Genomic DNA, 14,446 nt, shown 5'->3' with positions numbered 1-14,446 from the left:
GTGGCGATACAAAACTTCCACCATCTTAGTGGTTAAGTTTAGTTGCTGTTAAATGAAGGCACCTCTACACAGGTGCCAAGGATATAGAAGGGCTGGAGTAATACAATACAAAGACCAAGGAGAGATGCACAATTTACCTGTGGTGATGTTGTCATACTCCTGCTGGGGGAATGAGAAGCTGGAAAATCAGGAAAGTCTGTTGAATGTTTCACTCTTGGTCTTTTCAGGACAGTCACATATGTTTGTGGGAAGATACCTTGACGATGAGTGCCACAGATTTTTCCTTCAAACCAGTTTTCATCAACACATCGTATTAATGTGATTCTTTCGCCCTAGAAAAAAGGTAGGGTTAAGATAAAGTCAAAATAGAAAACCAAAATACTTGAAAAAACACAAAACTTGGTTTTATACTCAAGATGACAGAGCTGTGCAACTCTACCACCAAGCGATGCAGGATGGCTTCTTGGCTCTTGGGAAACTAGCACTAAGCAGGCAAGCCCTCCTCAAGGGTTCCTCAGATCCAGATGATACTATACTAACACTCTACAAAGCAAACAAGTTCTAGGAACTAATTACACCACAGACCTGTTATAACACGGTTCAATATAAGTGGGATTGGTTATAACGTAGTTAGAGCTTGGACTCCAATTTTCCTTGTGTTTCTGATCTGGGCTAATTAGCCTTGAACTTGTTAGGGTTCTTTTAGGTGGCACAAGTCAGTACCATAGCATTAAATACCAACATGGAATTTTCTAAAAAAGAAAAGCATGGTCAGTACAAGAAAAGCTATAAGTTTTAGATCTTTTAAAACCAGGAAAAATTCAAGTGGAGGTATATACACACAGGGGCGTTGGCAAGTCCACTCTACAGGGTGGAGGGTGTATCAATGATGAATCAAACTTATGATAAGCAACAAGTGATTTTGATGCCAATGAAAGTCTCCAATGAAAATAGCTAAAGCAAGTTGCGATAGACTCCTGGATAAAGCGGTGTTTACTGTGTTTACTTGGTTTACCCAGCAACGAGCAGAGGGGACATCTATCGCTGGAGAAATACTGTAATTAGGAGTCAAGCAGAAAAACTGAAAAAGGAACCGGACCACCTGTGTGGGCTGCAAGCAGAGGAAAAGTAAGCAAGGGTTGGCTTACCCAATTTAAAAAGAGGCAAGGCATCTGGAAAGTTGCAATTTCCTGGGACGTTCAATCAGCCAACACTCAGGCAGCTGATTGTCCACCAAAGTTAAAAGCTATCATAGAAGGAGAAGGTTATGTTCCAGAGCAAATTTACAATTGCGATGAGACAGGACTTTGGTATCACATGTTTCCTGATCAAACACTGGCCAATAAATCCAATGAACAAAGACTTAGGGTTTTAAATCAATAAAAAACAGACTGACGTTGCTGTTTTGTGAAAATAAGACTGGGATGCACAAAGTAAAACCAATGTGCATGGGGAAATTGAGGTCCTCACAGTATTTCCACCGCAAAAACTTTCAAATGCTAGAATTTTCTTATCGTAGCAGTAAAAATGTATGAATGACTGCCAACATTTTTGTAGAGTGGTTTCATAAACATTTTGTGCCATCTGTGAGTCAACATTTAAGGAGAAAAACTTGGAATCTAAGGCACTTCTGCTTTTGGTCAACTGCTCCACCCATCCATCAGAAGAAAACTCTATCAGCCATGATAGGAAAATTAAGGTCAGCTTTCTAACTAAAAACACCATCTCTAAAATCCAACTTTAAAACCAAGGTGTCATTTCAATATTCAAGATGTACTACTGAAAAAAATTTAGTCAAACTGATCACTGATGAGAAAATAATCATCAAAGAGTCTCTTAAAAAGCTTACATTAGCCATTGTTTTTGATCTAGCAGATGGGCATGGGATAAAAAACACCATCTACAACTGAAAAGTGATGGGAGAGAGGGCTACATGAAGCATTTGTACCTGATACAGAGATACTTGAAGGTAAGTTGGACTGCAACACGGACAATGCAGAAGCTAGCTTTCAAGAACTGTTTGCATAGTGTGATATTGAGGACACCATGGAATGGATTCATATTAATGACGAGACAATTGTAGTGAATGCTTTAAGCCTTCAATCCCAAGCTGAAAACCCAGTGATGAAGATGACTATCTACTTCTACCATCAAAACTAACAGTGACTTTAGCAGCCATGGATACTGTTCTTCAGTGGCTGCAATCAGAAAATGTGGACATATCCTTCATTTGAAATCAATTATTGGGAATGCAAAACGGAAAAAGAGGCAACAAAGCAGTTGACATTGGACTTATTTACTAAATTATGGTGCTAATTTTAACCTGTATTTTCTTATGTTGTAACCAAATGCACTTTTAATCTGTGAATACAATGTTTAATAAAATTTGGGCCATTTATCATTGAGATATGCAGCGTTTTATTTAAACTATTGGCTTCACTAGCCAAGGTATGTTTTTATAAGGAGGGAGTGCAGTTACTATAGACCTTGTATAGAGTTAGAGGAAAAGATCCAGGAAAGGCGAGACCTGATTATAACCCAGCCTTTTACACAACACAAAAGCAGTGCACTTTAAAATAAAAAGAGAAGGAATCATTCCAAAGAAAGGGACTGAAGAAAAGTGCAACCTTGATGATCTGCTGTCCTGGGCAGGGAAATAACAACAGAAGTTGTGTGTGAAAACTGCTTTAAGCTTGGAGTTTGAAAAGCAAGTAAATAAATCTATACCCCCCCCCCCCCAATTCAAGAAAGAATAGAGAAAATATGACTGACAGACAATGAAAGGAGAGATGACAGAATGAGATAGAAAGTGAAAGAAAAAACTTGTAAAAAGGACGATAGACAAAGAAGTAACTGATGGCCAGAAACAGAGAGAAAGAGTGGCATACAAGGAGGAGGAAAAAGTAGATGGAATAAAAAAGTCAAGAAACATAAGGAGTTAGAAAAACTGAAGAAAATAAAAGACAAAGGCATTGAGTTGTCATAAGTGACAGAAGTCCTAGATAGCAACAGCCAATCACAACAGTCCCAGAAAGTTAGGCAATCCTGAAAATCAAGCAGAAAAAGAAAAGTGAAAAAAATAGCACAGAAGACCTAGAAAGTCACAAGGGAACTAGAGAGTGACAGAGCAATTTTCCAGTCATATCCAGAGAGGATATGACTGGAAAATTTATAATTGCTTATGTTAAAATATGTATTCATTATTTTAATTTAGTTTACTTAGAAAGCAGATTTGCACATCCCCTGACATAATATAGATAAAAACAGAATTGCTGAAAGAATAAAGTAAGGAAGATTATAAGGTGAATGAGAGAAGTACATTACATTACAGTACATTACATTAGAGATTTCTATTTCGCTATTACCTTGTGGTTCAAGGCGGATTACAAAAGAGATAGAAAACGGACGGTTACAATGGAAGAACATTTGTCCTTACTAGAGAGATAAAGAGTAGGTTATGTAGTTCCTGTGTGGCGGGAAGAGAGGGGGGGGGAAGGACGGTAAGTTTGAAGTTACGGCTGTTTCAGGAATTTCTTGAAGAATGTAGTATTTATTTCTTTTCTGAATGTCTTGTAGTCTGGTGTCGTTATCAGTAGATTGGAGATTTGGTAAGCAAGGAAAGCTACAGAATGACTAAAAAAATTACGCAAGTAGAAAGAAGACACTTTTAGTTAGAAAGAAAGCTATAAAATATGCTGAGAAGGCAGGAACTTGAGGATAGTGAACTGTATTTTATGAATGCCCATAGTCTGTAGTAGTAAGAATGGGCATTTCTTGGAAAATGAACCAAAAGGTGCAACAAAACAGATTGTTTCCTTTTGGGTGGTTTACTTTTCATCCCTGAGCCCCACCCTGGAGCGAGTGGGAGGTGGGGAGAGATGCAGGACTAATCAAATGCAAACAGATTTCCAATCCTAATGCCTCAAAGCATCACCTATACTGATCTATCCCTGTTAATACACAACATTCTTATCTCAGGATTTAAGTGGAACTTAATTTCTTATTCCCATGACTTCAGTGGTGCAACTCAGAGTTCAGAATATCTCATAGCTCTAAGCTTTACGCATCAAACTTGTCATTAGTCCATTTTCCCACATTAAAATATCTTCTCATCTTATTTCCTTAATATCTTCACTGTTATATACAATCATCAGGTCACACTTAACATAAGAACATAAGCAGTGCCTCCGACGGGTCAGACCACAGGTCCATCCCGCCCAGCAGTCCGCTCCCGCGGCGGCCCGAACAGGTCACGGCCTGTCTGAGTCACCAGAAGGGGCCCCCTTGCCACCTTGGTTTCCCATTGAGTCCTATCTTCCCATCGAAGTCCTAACCCTCCGGTCTTGCACATGCACGACCTGGTTGGATTTCTATACTTATTACCTGGTTAGCTTTCTATACCTGTGTTACATCTCAGCACCTCTCTCAGTATCCCACGATCCCCCTATCCCTCAGGAATCCGTCCAATCCCTGTTTGAATCCTTGTACCGTACTCTGCCTGATCACTTCCTCCGGTAGCGCATTCCAAGTGTCCACGACCCTTTGGGTGAAAAAAAACTTCCTTGCATTTGTTCTGAACCTATCTCCCTTCAATTTCTCCGAATGCCCCCTCGTGCCTGTTGACCCCTTCAGCCTGAAGAATCTGTCCCTATCCACCCTCTCTATGCCCCTCATGATCTTGAAGGTCTCTATCATATCTCCCCTGAGCCTCCTTTTTTCCAGAGAGAAGAGCCCCAGCCTATCCAACCTCTCGGCGTATGGGCAGTGTTCCAGCCCTCTTACCAGCTTCGTTGCTCTCCTTTGGACTCTCTCAAGTACCGCCATGTCCTTCTTGAGGTACGGCGACCAATATTGAACGCAGTATTCCAGATGTGGACGCACCATCGCTCGATACAATGGCATGATGACTTCCCGCGTCCTGGTTGTTATGCCCCTCTTTATGATGCCCAGCATTCTGTTGGCTTTTTTCGAGGCTGCTGCGCACTGTGCAGATGGCTTCAGTGATGCATCCACCAGCACACCCAAGTCTCTCTCAAGACTGCTGTCTCCCAGCATTGCCCCCCCCCAATTTGTAGTTGAACAACGGGTTCTTTTTCCCTATATGCATGACCTTGCATTTTTCCACGTTAAAGCTCATTTGCCATTTGTTTGCCCAGTCTTCCAGCTTGTCCAGGTCCCTTTGCAGGTCCTCACACTCCTCCCTGGACCTAACTCTGCCGCACAGTTTGGTATCGTCTGCAAATTTTATAACCTCGCACTTTGCCTCCTTTTCCAGGTCATTGATAAATATGTTGAAGAGTAACGGCCCCAGCACCGATCCCTGTGGCACACCGCTCGTGACTCCCCCCCAGTCAGAGTATTGTCCCTTTACTCCGACCCTCTGCAGTCTACCCGACAACCAGTGCTCGATCCATCTGTGCACATCCCCTCCCACCCCGTGGTTCCACAGCTTCCTAAGCAGCCTTTCATGTGGCACTTAACTTTTTAGTAGTTCCAACGGCCAGGGGGATCACAAGCTAGATTTTTACACATTGGCCACCCTGTGTGACCCATAGGTAAAAGCAAGTATTGCTCTCCTATCCAATGACCAGATTTACTGAAAAGACATATTGGAGGCCAGGTAACAGCAAACTAAAGCAATGCTGGCACCTGTAGGAAGGACAAACCCTACTTTTGTTACATCAGTGACCAGAACATGTACTAGTGGCCGCTGAAGTAGCTGGATCTTTGTTGGATCCATCAGAGTTGGAAGTCTGAATGCCTAGTATGGTGGAGGTGAGAGGAACAAAGCCAGGACCTGAAGAATGACAATTAGAGGAGCAGGTACTTTTGGAAAAGAACAATTCTTCTCCTATATGTTTCTCCATGAAAGAAAGAAGATATCTGATAGAAGGGCACCACAGGGGAAATATCTCTCCCTCTTCTGCCATGACCGGAATGGGAAGAGATTAAAAAGGTACAGTGAATTATGGATGGTTTTGCAATCCCTTCCCCCCCCCCCACAAAAAAAGACCAAGCTTGATCTCTGTTGTCAGCAAGACTCTATATACCAGTGAAGATCTGCCTCTGCTCATTCTTGTGAAGCTCTCTGCCGTGTGGCTAACAGTGAAAGTCTTGGGAAAGTTGTGTGGCCAGAAAAGAGATTGTGAAGAAACAAGATGCTTCTGTACTGAGCAGGAACACTGGCCTCAGGGAGGGGGAGCAGGTAAAGTACAGTGAGCCCTCTGAATCCGCGGTTTCAGTATCCGCGGATTTGGTTATTCGTGATTTTTTTTTTTTTTTTTTAATAAAGCTGCATTCCAGACCTTCCCCACTTCCCTCCCGCCTTCCTCCCAGCATCCCAGACCTTACCTGGTGGTCTAGCGGGCTTTCGGGGCAGGAGCGATCTTCCTACGCTCCTGCCCCATGCAGATCACTCATACAAAATGGCTGCGGGGAGTTCCCGTCGTAGTCTCGAGAGACTATGGGTACTCACGGCAGCCATTTGCTCTGAGTGATCTGCACGGGGCAGGAGTGTAGGAAGATCGCTCCTGCCCCGAAAGCCCGCTAGACTATCAGATAAGGTCTGGGATGCTGGGAGGGAGGCGGGAGTGGGTCAGAGCAGGCCCAAAAGTTATTCGCAAATATTCAATATTCGCAGGCCGGCTCTGCCCATAACCCCCGCGAATACGGAGGGGGAAGTGTAATCAGAGGGACCACAGTGTGAGACTAGAGGGAATTCTCCTGCCTCACAAAAAAACTACCACAGCTCCCAAAATCTACTCAGGGATCCCCAGTCAAGTTTTTAGGCGATACATCATGAATATGCAGGGTTTATTTAGGAATATACAGACTGCTTCCATTGTATACAAATGTATCTCATACATATTAATTGCACATATCCTGAAAACCCAACCTAAGGGCACGTTTGAGAACCATCATTCTGCAGCAGTTTGTATCTGAAAATTCAGTGCTACCTTTCTGAAAGACATTTCCACCTGGGTGTCTCCACTGAAGTTAAACTTTGCGATAGCCTCTCCATACTCCAACACTTGTACTGGGGAGAGTTTCTTGGGTTGTGCTTTCTCTGCAGGCGGAAGGAGCTAAAGCAAGAAAATTAAACATTATGATCTTTCCAAATATTAGATGCGACAATTGTAATAAGATATTGAGTCTTAGAAAAACTATTTAAAACATAACAGTACCTCTATATAGGATCTGGGGAAGATTCCTACTCTCCCATGGTGTTCGCCTTCATACCAGTTTTGATCAATCTGCTTATAAATGTACACAACATCTCCCTTCTGTAGTGGAAGCTCTCTGGTAACATAAAACACTGGAATCACTAAGTAAGAATAATATCTTTCCTATATTCATCCTCTGCATGTCTGTGTATAGATGTTGGGTGTGGGGGCAATAATCAACATTGTTTTAAAAACATAGGTGACTAATATAAGCTGAACATAATAAATAAATAAAAATTAATAGATAATTCCCACAGAGGATTTTAACTATCTTGGTAACTCCCTCTCTGGAGAAATTATGCACAGAGACTGCATCTACTTTTTCTACATGTAACTTTTCCATCAGACAACACATGTACAGTATAGATTTGATCATCTAAAACTATACATGTAAAATCCAATCTCTGCCGTCTCGCCACCCCTGGTGCCACCTCTTACAGAGCAAAGAGGAGCTAAAGCACGCAGTGAACAAACTCTTGCCAGGAGCAAAGCCCTAACTTCTGTGGATAAATAGTAGTTTACTATAAGATGGCTTTGTTAACTGCCCTACATAACAGTATATATTATTTATTTACTGAATTTACACTGTATCTAAAAAAATCTATAAAAGCTAGGAGAGTCAATCCATCTGTTCCTAGTCAGCATCTTTCAGACCACAAGTGACGTGTTTAGTAAAATTTGGTATAACCATTTTATTTGTGTAGTGCACTTTAGCAAAAAAGATATTCTACCATCATATCTTATGAGAAAAGCAACGTAAATGTGGTCGAGACCAAGGTGAAATGTTTACACATTAGAAATGGAAAAACTAACAGTTGAGAAGTAGCCTAGAGGTCAGAGCAGCAGGCTGAAAACCAGGGAAATTATAATTCAAATCCTGCTTGTGCTCCTTGTAACCCTGAGCAAGTCACTACATCCTTCACAAGAACAAACCGAGAGCCTTGCTTGCTAACACATTAATACATGCCAAAATGAGTTAAAAACCCATGGGTCAATATTTAGCTGGTGTGGGCTTTTTTAATGCAGTCCGAGGTGCTGAAAATACACACAATCCACTGACTGAATTGTATTCGGAAACAGATGGGAAGCCAGAGAAATGTACCCATATTTATAACCAGGCAGATTTATTTAGGACAGCAAAAAGGCAGCAAACTCCTCTTACTGACCTACAAATGCATTCACTCGGCTGCCCTACATTATCTCTCCTCACTTATATCCCCTCCCCACCCCCCGTGAGTTCCACTCAGGTGGTCCCCCCTATCCGTGCCATTTTCCTCCTCTGCCAACTCCAGACTCCGTCCCTTCTATCTTGCTGCGCTGTATGTTTGGAATAAAGTGCCCAAATCCCTACAGCGGGTCCTTTCTCTGGCAGTCTACAAGTCCAAGTTAAAAGATCGCCTCTTTGAGACTGTTTTCAACTCCGATCTCCTCTCACCTGGGGTTCTACATCCCCAACCCTGCATGTCATATCTGTCTGTCCAAGCTAGATTTTAAGCTCTTCAAAGCAGGGACCGACTATTAAATGTCAAAATGTACAGCGCTGTGTATGCCTTTCAACGCTATAGAAATGATAAATAGTAGTGGTAGTGGGTGAAGCTGAATATCACCCACTATCCATAAAAGTTAGGATAGTGCTAGGGTGGTTTGTAATCATTTTCAACAGCGTCATTGGCCTCTGAAAATTCAGAGGATCCGATTCTGTATTGTACATGTTGCCGATTTGTGCACACAGCTCAGTTGTTTTTAACAAGCCAATCAGCATTGATAATTGCCAATTAACAAGTAGCAATTAGCACTCATTAGCATTTATACATACAACTTTCTAAATGTATTCTATAAAGTTGTACGTGTAAATTCTAGTGCACAGTTCTCAAAAAGAGGCATGGACAGAGGAGGAGCACGGATAGGTCATGAGCATTCCTAAAAGTTAGGTGCAATGTTATTGAATATACAGTAAAACCTTGGTGTGCAAACATAATTCGTTCCAGAAGCATGCTTGTAATCCAAAGCACTCATATATCAAAGCAAATTTCACCATAGGAAATAATGGAAACTCAGACGATTCATTCTACAACCCAAAAACTTTAATACAAAATATTATACGTACTTGTATTGCAAGATCTTGCTCATTTAGAACAGTCACTACATTCCCACAGCGAGGGAAGAACCATGGGCTCAGCTGTGATGATGTAACGCGTGTATATTATATGTACTCATATTGCAAGACTTTGCTTGTTTAGAACAGTCACTACACTTTTGCAGTATCAGAGAAAGAAGAACAATCAGCTCAGTTGTGATTTGTGTATACTGTATGTACTTGTATTGTAAGACGTTGCTTGTATATCAAGTTAAAATTTAATCAAATGTTTTGCTTGTCTTGCAAAACACTTGCAAACCAAGTTACTTGCAATCCAAGGTTTTACTGTACTAGATCTGCACCTAACTTAGGTACAGACATTTAGGCCTGTTTTCACTGGCCAAAATGGTTGTGCCTAAATGTCAGTTACACAGACAGGCACTACACATGATTCTATAGGCTGCGCCTAACTCTGGAGGTGGTTTATAGCAATGGTCCCCAACCCTGTCATGGAGGAGCACCAGCCAGTCAGGTTTTCAGGAGAGCCCTAATGAATATGCATGGGGCAGATCTGCATTCCTATCATCTTCATTACAGGCAAATCTCTTTGATGCATATTAGGGCTATCCTGAAAACCTGACTGGCTGGTGGTCCTCCACGACAGAGTTGGGAACCACTGGTTTATAGAACCGTCTAAGCGCTGTCCTTTTCTGCACTGATTTTTTAAGCAACAAATATAGAATTTGGCTCCGAGCGCTTATATGTATGGGGTGATCATAGCAGCATTGGGAGACTAGAATCATAAACTGCTGAGATTTTTTCCAATACCAGAGGAAAGAGTGCTCTTAATAAGATAGTGCTGGTTTACTATTTCTAAAAGAAAATTTACAGTAATAAGTTTTTGAGAAACTGAGAGCATTGCAATATTAAACAGAATTTTTCTGGACCAAGGATGTTTTTTCCTGTTGCAGCTGTATAGCTCCACAACAATACACTCCAAATTTGCCAAAAATCCTACTATAGAAATAACACAAAAAGGCAACCTAGTCACATCAAGGTTTGTATGGGGGACGCTCAGGACGCCAAAATTGGCTTGCAACTTACAGACCGAAATTAGATAATTATAATATAGGGTGCTCTCAGTGTGAACCATCAGTGATAGGAGCACAGCTCCAACACTTCACTTCTGGGTCAAGGCGGTAAGCCTCCACCCCCACATCATCATCGAGCACCCTAAGTGTGCTGAAATTTAATAAGGTTTTTTCATTTGGGTTCCAGGTTTCAGTGGGGGTTTTTTGGCTGGGGTTATTGGTTTGTTTTCAGGATGGGTCATGTTTCTTGCTCAGTGTGTTTGTGTATTCATGGGCGTGTTTTCGCCCTTGTGTGTGATTGGTTTGCAAGTGTTGTATGATTGGTTGGTTGGTGTATGACGTCACCCGTTGATCCGTTTTAGGCGGTGTGCTCTCCCGCTCGGGCACCCCGCCCTCCAGCCAACCTCTTTGTTTGTGTTCCGTCGGGGGTCAGGTTCCTGAAGAAGGGCTCCTCCCGAAACCAGCGCTGTTGAACCTTTTCTCCTGGCGCGGTTTTTTGCGTATATTAGTCTGTGAGATGGTTTCAGATAAGTATTGTATTTATTTGGTATTTTTTGTATGGTGATTTTTGATTTTGTTGTGTGGTTTGGGGGGTCTGGCTGGCAGGATTTGTTTGGGGGTCGCTCAGGTTGTTTGTGTTGAGTTGATTTACTCACTTTGATTGTTTGATTGATTTGTTTGATTTAGTGGACTTAGGTCCCTTTAAATTTCAGCTCGATTAGGGTGCTCGATGATGGTGTGGGGGTGGAGGCTTATCGCCTTGACCCAGAAGTGAAGTGTCGGAGCTGTGCTCCTATCACTGATGGTTCACACTGAGAGCACCCTATATTATAATTATCTAATTTCGGTCTGTAAGTTGCGAGCCAATTTTGGCGTCCTGAGCGTCCCCCACACAAACCTTGATGTGACTAGGCAGCTGTATAGCTGTCAGAGTTTTTCCAAGTGCTAATAATCCTTGGAAAATACTGAGGTCTTTTCTCCGTAATTACTAGGAAGCTCTATCTAAGTAATCCCTGGTTTGTTTTGTGAATATCTTTTTGGTGGTTCTATATAGTCTTTAGATATTCAGCTCATATATATTTATTTTTGTGATAAAAATAATGCCAGTTTTTGAAAAAAGGGTTCCAGATGTGATCCATTAAATTATAGACCAGTGAACCCAATATCTGTGTAAGGCAATACAAGTAGAAACAGTAGAAGCTATTATAAAGAATAAAATTACAAAATATATATGAAACAGAGCCCCTACAAATTTAGCTAGAAGCAGTCACCTAGAACACCAAAATATATATATATTTTTTGGGGGGGAGAGATGTCTGTAAAACAACCTGATAGAACAGCATATGGGGATCCTCATGCCCTTTCAGCTGAACAGAGAAGCAAGTTAGCTGGGCAGGGCAGCAGGAGCCTGTGTTGCGATTACCCACTATTTTTCCTTTCCTTCCTAAAGTCTACCACTGTGAGCACATTCATAGCATCTAATCACAAGGCCAGTACTTGCAATACATATCAACATCAGTAAATTTTGGGTGCTAGTCTTGAGGAACAGGAGGAAAACTGGCAAGCTATGGGGCAGACACAAGACTCATTTTCATAGGGAATCCAGTACTCTTGGAGTGGCCTTGAAAAAAAGGGGGGGGGGGGGGAAGAATGGCCTCTCTATGAAGAAAGACTAAATAAATTAAGGGAGTTCTTTGGAGAGGTAATGGCTGAGGGGATATGACCAGTGAAGTGGAATAGCTAAATCCTAATTGGTCATTTACTCTTTAAAAAAAAACGTACAAAGACAAGAGGACATTCCACAAAGTTACTAAATAGCAGGTTTAAAACATAGAAAATACATATATTTTTTCATTCAGTGTACAATTGAACTCTGGGCTTCCATGCTTGAAGATGTGATAAAAGCAGTCGGCATAGCTATGTTTAAAAAGGTACAGACAAGTTCCTGAAGGAAAGCCTATATACTGTTATTAGCTAGAGAGACTTGGGGAAAGCCACTGCTTATCCTTGCACATAAACAGCATTGAATCTATCTAATTTTAAGATTCAGCTAGGTATTTGTGAACTAGGCTGGCCACAGCTACAAACAGGCTATTGGACTGGATGGACCTTTGGTTTCATGCAATACGGCAGTTTTTATGTTCCCGAGTCTATCCAAAGGGAAATGAGAAGCCAAAAGGTCTAATAAGAGTCAGCAGCCTTTATTTTATATTTTCTAACCTCAAATTGTCATTAGGTCAAGTACTGGAGACATAAGAAAATACTGGCATGTTTTTCAGGACTTGTAAACTGAGCTGTTAATGTACTTTTCAGTATCAGCAAGATCAATAATACTTCAAGTGTTTCAATTACTATTTTTCACCAGCTACCTGACTTTTCAACAGTTGCCATTTGGGTATTTTTGTGTATTTAATAATAATAATAATAATTTTATTCTTATATACCGCCATATCCAGCGAGTTGTAGGCGGTTTACATCCATTAGATTAGGATCTGCATTGACAAGCAGATTTACAACAATTTTTCAGAATTACAGCTTTTATGTACTCTCCAGATATCATATTTATTTTGAGTGGAGAGTATTCACTGCATATGTCTTGTTATCATGAGTATCAAGAATCATAAATGAGCTCCGGCACAGTCCTTTAACTGAGATCTCAGGAGAAGGTTGCATTGCCTTTCCCCATTTATGTTTCTTTTCTGTTCAAACAGGAGGAAATATACAGTAGTGTACTGATGTACTACACAGATCAATACACAGACTTCAAACTGAATCAGATTTATTAAAAATCCAGTGGAGGTTACAGTCACTATGACTGCTTTTCTACTCTCCTACCCATTTGTGTCTTAAGACAGAGATGAGCTTTTGACTCCTTGATGATACTCTTTCCAAAATCTGAGATAGTGTTATTAAAATGTACAACTTCTGGAAATCCTTTTATGAACGGTCTTTTAGAACATTTCTGCTGCAGGAAGGATAAAGTTCAAATGTCTGTATTTAAAACCAACATACATGCTGAAAGTAGTTCTATGAACTACTTTGAACCCACATAGCCCACAGGTATAACTTAAGGAAAATCTGAGCTCTACTGAAAGCCACAATGTCATCATTTACTGTGGCTGTGATAAGTCCAATGATGCCATCAATTGAGTGTGTCCTATAAGATAGAAAGTTGAGTCTTGCCCGATTGCCCAGGTTTCTGGGTGAAGAGAATAGAAAGGAAGAAGCCAGAAACAGTGAAGATTATTGCCAGACTACCTTAACAACATAGGAATAGCCTTACTGAGTCAGGCCAATGCTCCATCAAGCCCAGTAGCCCGTTCTCACGGTGGCCAATCCAGGTCACTAGTACCTGATCAAAACCCTATGAGTAGTAAAATGCCATGCAAGCAGTGGCTTCCCCATGTCTTTCTCAATAACAGACTATGGACTTTTCCTCCTAGAACTTGTTCAAACCTTTCTTAAAACCAGCTATGCTATCCGCTCTTACTACAACCTCTGGCAATGTGTTCCAGAGCTTAACTATTGTCTAAGTGAAAAAATTTCCTCCTATTGGTTTTAAAAGTATTTCCCTGTAGTTTCATCGAGTGTCTAGTTTCATCGAATGTCCCCTAGTCTTTGTAATTTTAACAGAGTAAAAAATTGATCCACTTGTACCCATTTTGCTCCACTCAGGATTTTATAGCCTTCAGTCATATCTACCCTCAGCCATATCTTTTCCAAGCTGAAGAGCCCTAACCGTTTTAGTCTTTTCCTCATATGAGAGGAGTTACATCCCCTTTATCATCTTGGTTGCTTTTTTTAACCTTTTCTAGAGCCACTTTATCAAAGGAGACCAGAATTGAACGCGATACTCCAGATGAGGTCGCACCATGGAGTGATACAGGGGTATTATAACCTTAGTCTTGTTAACCATCCCTTTTTAAATAATTCTTAGCATCCTGTTTGCTTTTTTGGCTGCCGCCGCACATTTGAGACTCCTTTTATCAAGCTGCGGTAGGGGTTTAACGCACGGAATACTGCGCGTTAAACCGCCTGCCAAGCTAGTTGCTAAC

The 14,446-nt window shown here is 41.2% G+C and overlaps 1 protein-coding gene across 22 annotated transcripts in view; it reads right to left on the bottom strand.

Moving 5' to 3' along the window:
• Positions 1-14,446, bottom strand: part of SORBS1 (sorbin and SH3 domain containing 1) — a 510,557-nt gene that overhangs the window by 76,095 nt on the left and 420,016 nt on the right. For all 22 annotated transcript variants that reach the window (XM_033940055.1, XM_033940058.1, XM_033940056.1 and 19 more), the window contains 3 exons: positions 7,185-7,299; positions 6,957-7,082; positions 138-332 (listed from right to left, as the gene is read on the bottom strand). In XM_033940055.1, coding sequence (XP_033795946.1) covers positions 138-332; positions 6,957-7,082; positions 7,185-7,299 — 436 coding nt within the window. The remainder of the gene's footprint in view (positions 1-137; positions 333-6,956; positions 7,083-7,184; positions 7,300-14,446) is intronic.

Source organism: Geotrypetes seraphini, chromosome 4, assembly GCF_902459505.1.
Source record: "Geotrypetes seraphini chromosome 4, aGeoSer1.1, whole genome shotgun sequence".
NCBI lineage: Eukaryota > Metazoa > Chordata > Amphibia > Gymnophiona > Dermophiidae > Geotrypetes > Geotrypetes seraphini.
This window is presented reverse-complemented; position numbering and strand designations above follow the sequence as displayed.